At 46.8% G+C, this 14443-nt stretch overlaps 1 protein-coding gene across 1 annotated transcript in view; it reads left to right on the forward strand.

The window, feature by feature from the left end:
• SLC24A3 (solute carrier family 24 member 3) overlaps positions 1 to 14443 on the forward strand; it is a 479630-nt gene that overhangs the window by 332751 nt on the left and 132436 nt on the right. Inside the window, exons 4-6 of the mRNA XM_019462411.2 lie at positions 9562 to 9636; positions 13010 to 13094; positions 13469 to 13572. Of these exons, the coding sequence (XP_019317956.1) occupies positions 9562 to 9636; positions 13010 to 13094; positions 13469 to 13572 (264 nt within the window). The remainder of the gene's footprint in view (positions 1 to 9561; positions 9637 to 13009; positions 13095 to 13468; positions 13573 to 14443) is intronic.

A 14443-nucleotide genomic window follows, 5' to 3' on the forward strand; every position in this document is an offset into this window, starting at 1 on the left:
CATTACGTTCTCTGTTGGTTCCCTTGCCCTGCCTGTACTACTACAGGGAAGCCCTTCATCAGACTCTCTGCAGTTAAAAAAAGAGTTCTCTCTGGTTAAACCCTTTTGAGTGGCCTTCTGTTTGCTGCTCAAACCCTGACAGAGGCACCAAGCCTCCTCACTATTCTAGACTATTCTGGACACTATTCTGGACTCACTCTCAAGGCGTCCAACTAGGGGCCCATAGAAACAGACCAGGGGACACCTGGACCACCTGTTTCAGGTGCTGATTAGAAATGCAGGTCCTTGAGCCCCAACCCAGGGGTCTGCTAAGAGGATCTTCTGGATGTGGGACTGGGGGAACCTCATTTTGTATGCATTTCCCAGATGATACTGGTACACTTTAAAGGACACAGCAATTTAGAAACCTGAGTGATTCTTTGTTAATATATTAAATACAGGATCTAGCATCAGGTCTGATAACTATTTTGAAGCAGTCACAAACGTGTATGTGGTTTCTGCAATGCGGGTGATGTGATATGAAAAGTCTGTGATTTCCACCAGGGCCATATTCCCAGGTCTTGCCAGTGCTGCTGTGGCTTATTGCCTGTATTCTTAGTGGAAGGAAATGCTGAATTTCATTCAGAGACTAGTGAAAACAAAGATGCGATTTGTTCTCATCCAGATGAACAAATTGCTGAGTTGTTCTGAGTACTATCTGGGGGCGGGGGGGTGAGAGGTTCAGACACCGCAGTTTAAGAACCCCTGTTTTACAGGAGGTCTCCATAGAAGGGGATTTGAGACCTGGCACAGGTTAGAGGAGTAAATGTTCCTTATATAAAGGGCAGGAAGTTCCTTACATGAAGAGACCTCTCTTCCTGAGATGCCACGTGACGTGGTAGTTAGGAGCGTGGACTCAGGAGGCAGGTCCCTGGGTTTAAATTCTGCCTCCGGCACCTACTAACTGTGTAATCTGACCCAAGTTACTGAACTTGGTTCCCACCAGTGATGCTGGATTAAACCCAGTGTCCCATCTTGTACCATTGTGAGGTCATTGAAGAATGTGTGTCTGGTACCCAGTGAGATTCCTCTAAGGCCCACGTGTGCATATGCCCCCACCGGGGCATACACCTGCCCCCAGAACTTTCCCTTAACAAATATTGAGGGGAAATGGCAGTTATTACCCCCACTTTTTTGAGAAACTGACAACCAAAAGAAATAAGTGACTTCCTTAGGGACCTAGGAACCAGTCTCTCAGAGTGGATACCATGGGAGAGGCTTCTGGGGTAACAGGGATGGGGAGAGAGAGAGAGAGAAAAGAACACACAGGGAAACAATGGTTCTTTTCCCACTGAAATCTTTCTCCTGAGATGGCAAATGTCTCATTCCCAAAGCTCCAAAGTAGTCACCCCAGTGCGATGACCTCCAAGAACACTGATCAGCTATTTGGCCATCATGAAATTCAAGTAACATAATTATAGGATGTATGCTAATAGAGCAGGTACATTAACATTCGCATTTCCTTTAGCATTTGAGTTCCTGCAAGAGAAACCTTTTCAGTTGGCAGTGGTTTCAAAGACCTTCACCCTTTTCAGTTGACAGTGGTTTCAAAGACCTTCACGGTGCCAACTGACAAAATGACCCTGGGGGTGGGACTCAGATAGAGTCCCTGTTTTGTGTTGATCTCAACCTACAGACAGTGATTCTGTCCTCTAGGAGTGCCTGGGGCAGCACCTGGTCCCCAGATACCTGTGGGAAGCCCTCACAGACACTTCCCCAGCGGGAGCCAGTGTTGTGACCGAACTGGCCCTTGTGGGGCTTTTTTCTTCTTAATTTTTATTTAATTTATTTATTTTTTTAATTTACATCCTAGTTAGTTAGCATTTAGTGCAACAATGATTTCAGGAGTAAATTCCTTAATGCCCCTTACCCATTTAGCCCATCCCCCCTCCCACAACCCCTCCAGTAATCCTCTGTTTGTTCTCCATATTTAAGAGTCTCTTATGACCCTTGTGGGTCTTATTATGAATGTAAAACATCCCTCAGGGATGGCAACAACCATCAGGGAACTTTGGAAAACTAAGATTTTATCACTTAGAGGTTCTGGAGGGTCCATGGTATACCAGAGCCACACAGTGAGGGGCATGGTGAGGGAGCACACACCTGGGGCCCTGTCTTCGTTGGTGTTGAGGATGGGATGCCTAGAGTTTCACAGGCCTACTCTCTATTGGTGAATTCAAAGCATAAGAGCGGGAATTAGGATGTGGGAAGAGAGAAGCAGAGTCCCTCATGCAGTAAGTCAAGTCATGTAGGTCATCCAGAGCTTTCTAAAGTCGGAACTTCATGGGGGTGGGGGGCAGCCTGGCCCCTTATCTAGTTGTGTAGCTGGCAATGTGTTTATTTGAGATGGATGTCTTTGAATTGCATGCCTTTACACTAGTCCCTCTGGATTTTTAGAAAACAGTTGTTTCTATGAGTGGCCCGTCTTGACTGCAAACTGCATTTCATTCTTTTCATGATCTTCCTTAACCCCCTTCATTCTTGGTTTAATTCAGGCTCTGCCAGAAGCAGACTCTGAGACCAGGGTTGGAATGCAAGTTGTTATCCAGGGGCAAAGAGAAACATCAGTAGTGCAGTAGGAAGTGGGGCGGAGAAGGGAGGATCACTAATAAAAGATGGGTCATCAAGCTTGCAACAGGGTGGGCACCTGAAGCTTTGTCACCTGGGGAGCCCAGGGAGACAGAATGGTTTCTCCACTCCAGGGGCAGGGGAGTTGGGGTACAGATACACCAGCTCCCATCAGCCATTGCGAGAGGGCGCCCAGGGCGTGATATTGCCCTAGCACTTCTTGACCACTTTGTGTAAGGGTAAATCAATGCTCTTCAAACAAATCGAGGCAGATTCTGATGTTCAAGACACTATGGGGTGTTCTAAATTAATAAGGCCTAAAGAATATAAGACCAGGGGCACATAGTCACCTGCTTCATTCCTCTTCCATGATGCCCTCCTCCCCAAATCCTCTTATGCAGAACCCTAGTCTGGCTGGAAGCTCAGAGTCTCCCTCTCTAGTCACTAGGGAGAGTGAGTATTTCCAGGAGAATTACAACTGTGGTGGTGACAGAACCCAGAAGTGACCATGTACGTCAGTCCCACCAAGACATCATGGGGCCATTACATTCAAGCTGTGATGGGGGGGCGGATTTTTAAAAGAAATACAATTGTTGTTGTTGTATTTTCCAAGTTTACTTGAAGAAACTATCACTTGAAACTATGAAAAATACAGAGAAGGGAAAAGAAAATCTTTTTTTGGTTAATATTCAAACCATATTCCCGGGAGGTTTAGAACAATTTCCACCAAGGCCAGAGTTCTATAGATCTTCCTTAGGAATTGATTGTCCAGCACCACCTTCATTGAAATTAAAGACAGCGACGTGAGAGCAGATGATGTAGTAAAAGGAAATTGTCTGTGAAAACCGCTGACTGTAGATGCCACATAAAGCAGCAGGGTTAATGTCGCACTGTTCAGAGACATTTGCCCTCACAATTCAGAAGCCCTTATGTATATTGACATTTCAGCTAGAGCCTGTTCACCTCCATTAAGCCACAGGCCACGGTGATTTCCTGTTACCTTAGGTGTTTCACAGTTTACTATGGCCAGCGTTTCTCTGGTTTTATTAGTCCCAGTCAGCCTTTGAAACCACCTGATGAGATGGTATTTATCTTCCAGAATCCCAGTTTAGTGGCCACTTCCTCTGTGAAGACTTCTCTGGCCCCCTTCGCTAGCCTCGCCTGGCAGAATGAATATCTCCTCCCATAATCAGATAGGGAGGCTTGTGGCCACCAGTGGGGGAAACCTGACTAATGGCCATAGAGGCAAATGGGGGTTCATTTTTCATTTTCTCACCCAAGAAGCGGCACAGAGAAAGATGATTCCTGACATAGGATCAGCCCGCGAATGGCATCCTCAGAGCTCTGCCATCCCGTGTGTGCTGCTGTGTATCTTCTTGCTTGTTGTCTCATGGTCATATGATGGCTGCTGCTGCCCCAGACACTACATCCAAGTTGAGAGCTAGAAAAAAAAAGGGTCACTTTGTTGCATCCGTGCCTTCTTCTCATTGGTCCGAGCTGTGTCATAGGATCATGGCTAGTTCCAAGGAGACTAGAAAAGCTGCGCATATTGTCACTCAGAACTTGGAAGTTACTTCTCATTATTGTTGTTTTCACCATGGCTGTTTGTATCATCTTGGCTGTATCTGTTGCCTGTTGCCCTAATGATGCTGTATAACAAATGGCCCGAAAACCTCAGCAACAGGGGCCCCTGGCTGGCTCAGTTGGTAGAGCATGCGATTTTTGATCTCAGGGTCATGAGTTCAAGCCCCACATTGGGTGTGGAGCCTACTTAAAAAACAACAATTAAAACCTCGGTGACATACAACAGTACACATTTCTTTACCTTCTGGGTCTTTTGGGTTCAGCTGAACACTGGGGATCAGTTGACCCATGTCTGGGGTTAGCTGCTTGTCAACTGATATCTGGCAGCCTCTTCTAGGACGAGGGTGACTTGGCTCTGCTCCACATGCCCCTTGTCCTCCTGACCCTGCTCTGCATGTCTCTTGTCCTCCAGCAGGCCTGCTGGGGCACAATCTCACAGCATTATTGTTGTCACATGAGGTGCTTGGTCACGCCCAAGCCCCTTTGCTCCTCTGTGTCCGTGTACCCCCCACAGTACTCCCTCTCATAAGTTAACTCAAGCGGATGGTGTGATTGGTCTCATGTTGAAGGCTATGTGAGGTAAGGAGAGTCACTCAAGGTCACCACAGCTTGGAAGTGTCAAGTGTGGGATTTGACGCGAGGTCCTTTACTCCATCCTGGGCTTCCTCCAAGGCTCCAGGCTACCTCTCTTTCTAAAGGGGACACCAGCTACTCTCTGGGTACCTCCTGCTTGGACTCATTCGTTTCATATAAACCAGTTCCCTCATTCTGTGCAAGCCCGCCCTGAGACTGGGTGGATATGAATGTGGGAAGAGCATAGTTGCTGCCCTGAAAAAGAAGAGCAGCCAGGTACATGGACTTAAAACGTGGCTCACGGTCCAGGCAGCACATAATCAGTGCCAACGTACAGATTCCCACAGGGAGGGCCCTGATAAGTTCCAAGGGAAGTGAAGGCCCCGTGGTTGTGAGCTTGGAGTTGAAACTGAAACAGACCCCTCCTCTCCTCTCCTCTGCAGACACCCCTCACTCATCATTTCCGGAAAGCATCCCACATTTGCTTGTTCTGATTGTTGTAGCCAGGCCGGAGGCTCAGATTCCTGGGTGTGCCGCAACACATCCACCATTCCAGGGATCACCTTGAATATTTTTGAGGGGTTAAGTCTGTCTTGTATTTTTTAGTGCACCTTGTAAAAATAATACTGAAAAAGAACGTCACCCAACAATTCCACATCTGGAAGTCTGTCCTAGAAATGCAAAGGGATATATGAGTAAAGATGTTCACTGTAGCAGTGTTGATGGTCCATTTATTTATAGAGGAAAATGGGAAGCCACTAAAAATAAAGAGGTAACTAGGGTTACTCCTGTTCATGCTGATCACATTGATACATTTATGTAAATGGTATATTTATATAATCAGAATTGAACTTCTAAAATAAAAATAAATAACAAAGAACATCAGTGGCTCTGACTGGCAACTCCCAGAGGTGGCTGGCTGGGATTCTGAAACTGTCCCTCTCTCTCGTGTGGTTGGAGAAGTGAACTTATTAGTAGGCCAAGTGAACATAGAAGGTGTCGATTGGACAGCAGTTCAGGAACGCCCTCTGTGTGGAGAGAAACTGGCCTTGGCAGGAAGGCTCAGAGAGTCCTGGGGTCACATCCAAGGCCTGCCATTTGTTAGCCATGTGTCCTTGGATTCGCTACTGTACTCTCAGAGGTATCTGGGACCTGGGGCCAGTAACACCCTGCCTCCCACAGGAGTTAGAGAAATTATGTGAGACAATCCCTGTAAAGTATCTGGAGTGAGCGTGCCTGGAGTTCCTGGCCCAACATATAGTGGCAAAAATTAATAATATTATTATTAGTCAGTATCCCCAATTATAGTATTATATCCTTTGGAAATATAGGAATGGCCAAATTAATACAAAAATGCCTCACTCTAAAACATTCAGGCCAGTTGTACTGATAGTACCATCAATATCAGTAGGCTTCCTGCATCTAAAAGTTGACTTCATACATTTGTTTTGTTCCTTTGTTCTGTTTAGTTTTTGAAACTTAGTAGTAGTAGTAATAGAAGACCCATTGTTAGAGCATTTTTAGGTTCACAGCAAAAATGAGCAGAAGGTACTGATTTCCTTATCCTTCCTACTCTGCTACATGCACAGAACCTTCCCCCACCAATACCTTGCTCTATTTTGTTTGCTTTTCCAGGGGGAAACTGATTTCCAGTGGGTAACATGGCAGGAATTAGAGCAGAATTTCTTGTAAGCAAAATGGCAGGCCAGGAGGTGCTCTGTGGCTGGAAAGGAGCCCCATCGCCTGGCAGACCCCTCCAGATGTCCAGAGGTGCCTTGCCACACAGGGTGCCTGATTGAGGCAGGGGCCTCACACTGCCTTGTGCATGAGAACTAATGTGGCTTTCAGTAGCCATCACCCTTGAAATCACAGAGAGCCTGGAAGATCTATTCATTTCCCAACCCATTCCAAGTGTTGATTTGCAATATGTTAGATGAAGTTTCTAGCCTCACGACAGGATCGATACGTAATATTGGAACATAGTCTTAGAAAGATGGTTTATGGACTTGGCTATTTCAGTGAGTTGAGTATGGCAGCTATAGACAGTTTATTTAGATCTTGGTTAATTCACAAATGTACAATTCTGTATTCCAATTACTACATTTGGCTGTCCTTTCAAAGATAATGATAAAGCCTGCGCATCATTGGATCAGCCAAGCCATACAGCAAAAGAGGGTTTGAGTCCACTGAAATTTGGGAGTGTATATCCTGACTCATCCACAAGCTGTAAATAAAGCATTAATTTTGTAAAAATTGACATTTTCTTCCCCCCAAATCCACAGACAAATCATTTTGTACAGATTATGAATAGACCAATCAATGAAAGTTATTTTTAAGGTGTCTCTGCATGCCAGACATCCCAGGCTCCTTGGAGATTAGAAAACTATAAGACAGAGTCCTTGCTCTAAAATCTCCACCACCTGCAAAATTCACACAAGAAATACAAATTCAAGGTGGGCATATCAGAAAATATAGATAGGAATTATAAAAACAGAGTCATACCAACAGAGGGAAAAACTACTTTAATGTGTGGTGTTACAAACTCTTATATGCAAATATACTTGCACAAGTGTGTGCATGTGTGTGTGTGTATGCCTTAACGCATAGATAATAACAGAAAAGATTGTACACATTATTTTATAATATTTCTCATTTAGCAGTGTATAGTAGATGCCTTTTCTTGTCATTAACTGTGGGCTTAAATCATCTCTTTTAACAGGATTTCATCGATTGATGAACCATGGTTTATATAACCCATCTCCTGTGGTATATTGTGTTGGGTTTTGATAATTTATTATAGGCAGCACTTTGGAATGAATGTTTTCATTCACTCGTCTGATAATTCCACAGAATCAAGTGTTAAGATGTTTTTTAGAATCTTACAGTCTGGTTGGAGAGCCCAAACACCTATGTGTGAAAAGGAAAAATGAGTTCATAAAGAGGGGGAGGGATGGCTAAATTGGTGCCACAGCCAAGAGTCAGAGGCCAGAGAGATCATTTCATGCTTGGACTGCTACAAAAAGCTTCATGAAGGACAGCTGTAAGTGACAGAAATCCCGTTCAAGTCATCATAAGTGTAAAAGGCATGTTATTAGTTCATGAAATTGGAAAGTCCACTTCGATTTCAGGGGTGAGCTGGGTCCAGAGTTCATGGGGTGTCATTGAACACCATTTTGTGCGTGTGTCTGTGTGTGTGTGTCAGTCTGTCTGTCCCATCTCTTGGTTGGGCTTCTTACTGTATGAACTACATTCTCCGGCAAGCTCCCTCTGTATGGCAGCTGCCTCCGGACTCGGGCAGTGTTTGTATCTCATAAGCAGAGAGCCCTCCTCTTCCAGCTTCTCTGTCAGTCCCTCATTGGCCCCCTTGCAGACCTTTTGCTCACCCACTACTGCATGACAGAGAATGGGGTGTCCTGGTGGCTAGCCTGGCTCATGTGCCTGTGCCCTGTGCTGACGGGTATGGGGAATGTGCGACTGAAGGTCTGTGCAGTGGAGCAATTCTCAAAAGGAAAAGATGTTGAGAGATCAAAACATGAAAGCATGTCACGCTGAGGATGCTGGAACTTGAAAGATGAGCAGCTATACCCATTTGATGCTTTGGGCTGCAAGTAACAGGAAGACTCCCAAATCAAACTGGCTGAAATGCTCTATTACAAAATCTGGAGGCAGGTATGCTTTAGTACCACATGCTCAACAACTTGTTAATTCCATGAAGTTGACTCAGGGTCAACTTCCTTTCAAGTCCCATTTCCCTCAATATGGCTGCCAGTGGGCAACCAGGACCCCCAGCCCATAACCAGCACCAGAGGGTGAAAAATGGATGCCACTGGCAAGGGCTATAAAACCGTTCCTACAATTTCATTGGATCAGCCCAGGTCACATGTCCGCTCCTGAACCAGTAGCCATCAGTGGGAAATACTGCACACTGATTGGCCAGTCATTTCTACTCCTAGAGGAAAGGGTGGGGTCACCTTCCCATGGGTTATGGTGGATATTGGGATGAAATTGGGGGTCCCATTAGAAAGGAGTGGAGGATGGATGCTAGGTGGTCAACCAATGATGGAATCCAAATAAAATTTCATCAATTAGAGAGGAAACTTGGGGTTAGATGGGTGATTTATGCCCAGGAGGTTAGAATTCCAGGGTGTTCCCTGGTTTTTGCTGACAGGAAGCAAGATTGTGGAGCCTGTCCTGTAGGAAACAGCAGAGTGAATGACCTCAGTTAGAAGTATTCATGTGTTTATTCCTTCATTGCACATATATTTTTTGAGCACCTGCTATGTGCCAGGCCCTGTGCCCTGTATTGGGGACAAATAAGACAGATAAAGTTCATATCCTTGTGGACTTCTAGTGAGGGAGACAGACAATAAACAAATTAATTTAACATACAATATATCATGAAAAATCAGGATAAGGTTAATAGAGAGAAATGGGAGGGAAGGGAGTCCAAGGCCTCTTGCTTAGGTTGACATTGAACCAGGGACTTGAAGGACATGATGGAATGAGCCAAGGTCATCTGAGGGAAGTATGTTTGGGGCAGAGGGAACAGCAGGTGCAAAGGCCCTGAGGCAGTCATCCATAGTACATTTGGTGGACAAGGAAGAGAGTGGTAGATGATGAGGTCAGAGAGGAGCAGTGATATCATGGAGGGCCTCCCAAGCACTACAGTTTTTGTACTTTGAGTAAGATGTTGAGTCCATGATGTCAGAGAGTGTTATTGATGTAGAGGGTGTCCAGACCCTCACCCCGTGGCTCTGCTTTGACTCTGACTTTAACCCCTTTTTTCCTCTCTTCCAGGCCATGTACATGTTTTACGCACTGGCCATTGTGTGTGATGACTTCTTTGTCCCCTCCTTGGAAAAGATCTGTGAGGTACGTGCCCTGTATTCTGAGCATGTCTGAGTGGGTCATCTAACAGTGTTGCTCCAGCCTCCTTCAACAAGGTCCTGGGAAGCCCTCCTGGCACCCCCGCCCCTGGAGGGGGGAACACCAGGCATCAGCATGCTTCTGAGCAATGAACAGTATTAGCCCAAAAGCTCCAACAGCCTGCTTAAAATGTCAGGGTACCGACCCGTAGTTGGCCTTTAACCCAAATGACCAGCACTCCCTGCTCCTTTTAGAGGCAACTCATGGTGCTATTTGGGTTCGACTTTGCCTGTTTTCTTTTCCACTTTTTTAAAGCATATTTATTTATTTTGAGAGAGAGAGAGAGAGTGCAAGCATGGGAGGGGCAGGGAGAGAGAGAGAGCAGAGCCTGATACAGGGCTTGAACTCCCAAACCGTGAGATTACGACCTGAGCTGAAATCAAGAGTCAGACGCTTAACCAGCTGAGCCACCCCGGTGCCCCTTCTTTTCCTCTTTTAAATCCTGCTCTTCCTTTCTCTGTGCCCCTCATCTTCCTCTCCTCAGTTTCCTTCTGCTCCCATGACTCTCTCTTGTGGGGTCCTCATAGTGTGCTAAATCTTCATCTACACCCCTCCATGACCCTTCCTCTCTGCACATGTACAGAAATGCTCCAAGCAAAGACCCAAAAAGCGAGAAGATGAAAGAACTGTCCACAGAGAAAAGGAAAGGGACTCTGTTCGAAATCAGCCCAGTGAACACCAGGTTGAAGACCAAGTTAAATCCCGTTCATCAGAAGATATTCAGCGTATTTAGAACACTTTCATTCTCTCTCCTCTTTCATTTCCTTGTCTGTTCTGAAATGTAGTTTCCTTTATCTGGAAGCTTTCCACTTTATTTTATTTTTAATTCAGAATCCTGTTTTCAGAAAGGATCTCTCCCAGACACACCTCCCATCTGGGACTCGTTTCTTCATGTCGTTCTCAGACTTTGTCATCCTTCCCCTTCCCTCCCCGCCCATGTGTCTGATTCATTAGTTCTTGGAGGGCGGGGGGTGGGGAGGGGGGCAGCAGAGGACACAAGTTGCATTTCTGTTAAGTTCCCAGGTGGATGCTGAGGCTGTTGGTCCAGAAACCACACTTCGAGACCAATAACTTAAGTAGCTTCTACTACATCCTGAAAGTCTCTTTGGTTTTTGTACTGAATAAATAAATAAATAAACAAACAAACAAACAAACAAACAAACAAATAAACAAATAAATAAAAGAGAATCTTTCCACAGGAACCCTGGAGGGGCCCTGGGAGTGGTTCCTTTATTCGGTAGAAGTAGAAGGAAATGATAAGGTTGCATCTTAGATGGACAGAGGGCACGTGTGGAAGTCCTTTGTCCAAAGTGATGTAACCGGAATACAGGTCACCTTATGTAGCAGGAGAGGAAGCGCACCTGTAACTGGGGTCATTTGTGATCTCTGAAATACCACCACTTGGTGCTCTATTCATTATGCACAGAAGAGTAGTCTCTTTCCCACATGACTTTTTTTTTACAGCAGATTTAAGAGCCTGTTCTAGAAATGTACATATTCTTGTCAGAATGTTTTCTACTCAGGAGAGATGAAATCCATAGCACTGGCAAGCATACCCCCTGGGGAAGGAAATGAGATGAAATACAGCATGGTCCTTGCCATCCACGGGCTGTGGGGCGCAGAGCAGCTCCAGGGTGATACAAACCGGGAGTGCTGGAGGAAGTGCTGGGAAGTTGGAAAGTACAGAGAGATGAAAGGGGAGGGGGAGCTTGATTGGGCCACGGGGATCAGGAAAGGGCTTGTGCAGGGAGCAGTACTGGAGCAGCCCTTGGAGGGATTTTTCACATTTGGAGGCAACACCTTTCAAGGAAGGATTTGTGCAAAGAAGAGTCTGAGCCCCAGGACCAAGAGAGGAGAACCCAGGGCTGGAATCGGCACATGGAGAATCCTGAGGAATGTGAGGCTGGGGCATCAATAGTTACCAGGGCTCAGGAGGGAGCTGGGAAGGCTTTTGATGGATAGAGGCATCCAGAGGTAGAAGATCTCGCACCCCTAGCTGATGATTCTAAGCATCCAGAGAGATGTTGCCAGGGCCCAGGTGAATTAGGGATAAAAGAGGGGGAGATGGAAGGAGACCTGGAGGAAGACGCAAACTCAGTGGATGAGAGAGACAGGAACCGGAGGTGAGCTCAAGGTGTGGACTCCACAGTTAATGCCCCAGCAGGGGCTCTGAGCTGTAATGGACACAGCAGTACCAGGCTCAGGCTCATGGCAAGTCTTGGCAGACCACCACGTGGCGTGAGCTCTGTGTTAAGTTACCTTCCGGAACTCCCTGCCTTGGGGACTCACCTGCACCCCTCACAGTACCTCCATCTTATACTCTTCTCAGAACCCCATGTGCGGCGGAGCTGTTCAGTCCTGAGCGAGGGATCCCCAGGATTCCAGATCACAGTGCTCCATTAGGGCCCCTACTGCAGCCTGTTGCTGGCCAGTGGAGCCAGTGGCCTAGGCCGAGCCCATGCTGCCCCTCCATGGCTGAGCAGGGAAGTGCACCTGTCCGTGCCGGTGCGAAGAGGGACTGACTAGCATCTCCTAGATGGGACCCAAGAGAGAACTGGCTATTTACTGACAGCCAGCCGCTAACATTCTGGGTCATGATGGAATGCAGAAAGGCTAAACCAGCCTCTAATATATATTTTTCTTGTCTTCTTGCAAATCACTTTTTGGATTAACAGACAGTGATTGTATAGGACATCTTGGCAGGTTATCATTCTTCCCACCCAGCCTCAACGCCACCCCGCATTGTCCCTACCTCAGGGCTTCAAGACTGCATTAATGATGAAGGATGGGTTTCAGGAGGGTGACCCCTCCACCCCCAAAGCTGCTGTATCCTTCTAGAATCAAGACTTGCAAGCTGATTGCCATGAGCCTCATTTTAGCCCGAGAGAGGCATGGTATTGAAACAAATCAATTTTTTTGCATAAAAATGTGGATTTGGCCATCTCTTAAGCAATAAGGATACTTGGCAACATGGTGGGAGGTGGGTGGCATACCCTTTAGAAAGGAGGCAGATGCCCACCATACCTCACATCAGCCCACCCTATACCCCCTGTTACTTGCACAGAACTGGGGGCTTCTAGGTTAGAAATTCTTAGATCTTGTCAAGAGCCTTTAACTCACAGAAACATGCAGCCCCCTCCCTCATCCTGTCCCCTTGAGGAGGACAGCCAGAGGAGGTGTGGCCCAGCAGGGGATGTGCAGGAAAAACCAAGCTCAGGATGGATGGGAGGACCTGAGCTTGAAACCTTGGGAGTCATTGGTGGCCTCTGTTCCCAGGGGAATCCCGACTCATCTATGCTTTGTCCTTGCTCCTCTGTAGCGCCTGCACCTCAGTGAAGATGTAGCTGGAGCCACGTTCATGGCAGCAGGGAGTTCAGCCCCAGAGCTGTTCACATCCGTCATAGGTAGGTGATGACCCAGGGACATCTCAGCCCTGCCTTCTCTTAAGGACAAGGGCTGTGGGGACAGACAGCCTTCCAGTGGGTTGGCTAATAAGAGATAAGAATCTCAAGACCCCAAGGAGCAGAACACCCCCTTCCCACCCACTGTGTTTGCTGTTATTTTTTTGAAGTGATGCTTTCACTTTGCATGAAGGTGTCCCAGATCCTGTGGCCATGGGCCTGTGGAAGAGTCCCTAATGCAGATTTTAAAACTCTCTCCCCCGCTTGGCTATTTTCTATGGACCCTGAGAACAGTCTAGCACTTCTGAAAACTCCCCCACACCCACATCAGAATTGAACCAGCCACAACAGCCAGGCTGACATCAGGTCTCTTTCAGGGGTCTTCATCACCAAGGGTGACGTGGGAGTTGGGACCATCGTGGGCTCTGCAGTGTTCAATATCCTGTGCATCATTGGTGTCTGCGGGCTCTTTGCTGGGCAGGTAAGACTGACAGCAGAAGGTGGCATGGGGTTGGAGGGGACAGCACGGAGGCGAGGCACGGGCCTGTCTTGCTGGAGCACCACCAACACAGGGGCCAGTGGTCTCGGGCAGCAGTAACGTTGGGTCTCATGCCAGGAGGCTGGCCCAACTTGAACTGGAAAGTGTCAGGCACCATTATTTGGTCTCCATGTTGATGGAGTAGAGAGCACCCAGATCCACATAAGTAATTAACCAGCCTGAAGGTGCAGGCTATAAATCTGAATGTGTCAAACTCATTTTGAATGTCACGATCTGAACTGGAATGACCTAAAACAATTTAAGGTATGGCTTTGACTCCATGGCAATAGAGTAAATAAAAGTTGGGGAAGGGAGAGAGAGAGACAGAGACGGGAAATGATAGTTTTTTTTTCTGCTAAAACCATTTGCTGTCATCACAGCATAGGACAGTTTTGCTATAGCCATCAAGCAATTTATTTACATGTTGACTTAGCTTGCTTTTGGCGTCACAAGGGGCTTTGCATGCCTGCATTTTATCTTTGGAGACTGTTCCACTCCAGGGAGTGTCATGGGGTCTGGTATCTGTTTTGGAAAGCCTTGGGAAGACACCCAAGAAGTCAGCCAAGTGCGAGGCTCTCTGGCAGTTGGGACAGTGCCACAGCTCCCAAGGGTCTGCCAGCTTCGCTGTCCTAGTTCCCTCCTAGGAATTTTGTTCAGGAACAGCAAGATCCTGAGCTCTGCCCAAACACACTTTAAACATCTTCTAGGAAAAGCACCTTCAAGAAGCCCATTGACGGCACTCTGCTTGCAATATTGAGGAGCTTGGTGATGCTAACCAGCTGCCTCACTGTGGGGGCCACAGGCTCTACTGGAG

This window comes from Panthera pardus, unplaced genomic scaffold, assembly GCF_024362965.1.
Source record: "Panthera pardus isolate Hobbes unplaced genomic scaffold, ASM2436296v1 HiC_scaffold_25, whole genome shotgun sequence".
NCBI classification, from domain to species: domain Eukaryota; kingdom Metazoa; phylum Chordata; class Mammalia; order Carnivora; family Felidae; genus Panthera; species Panthera pardus.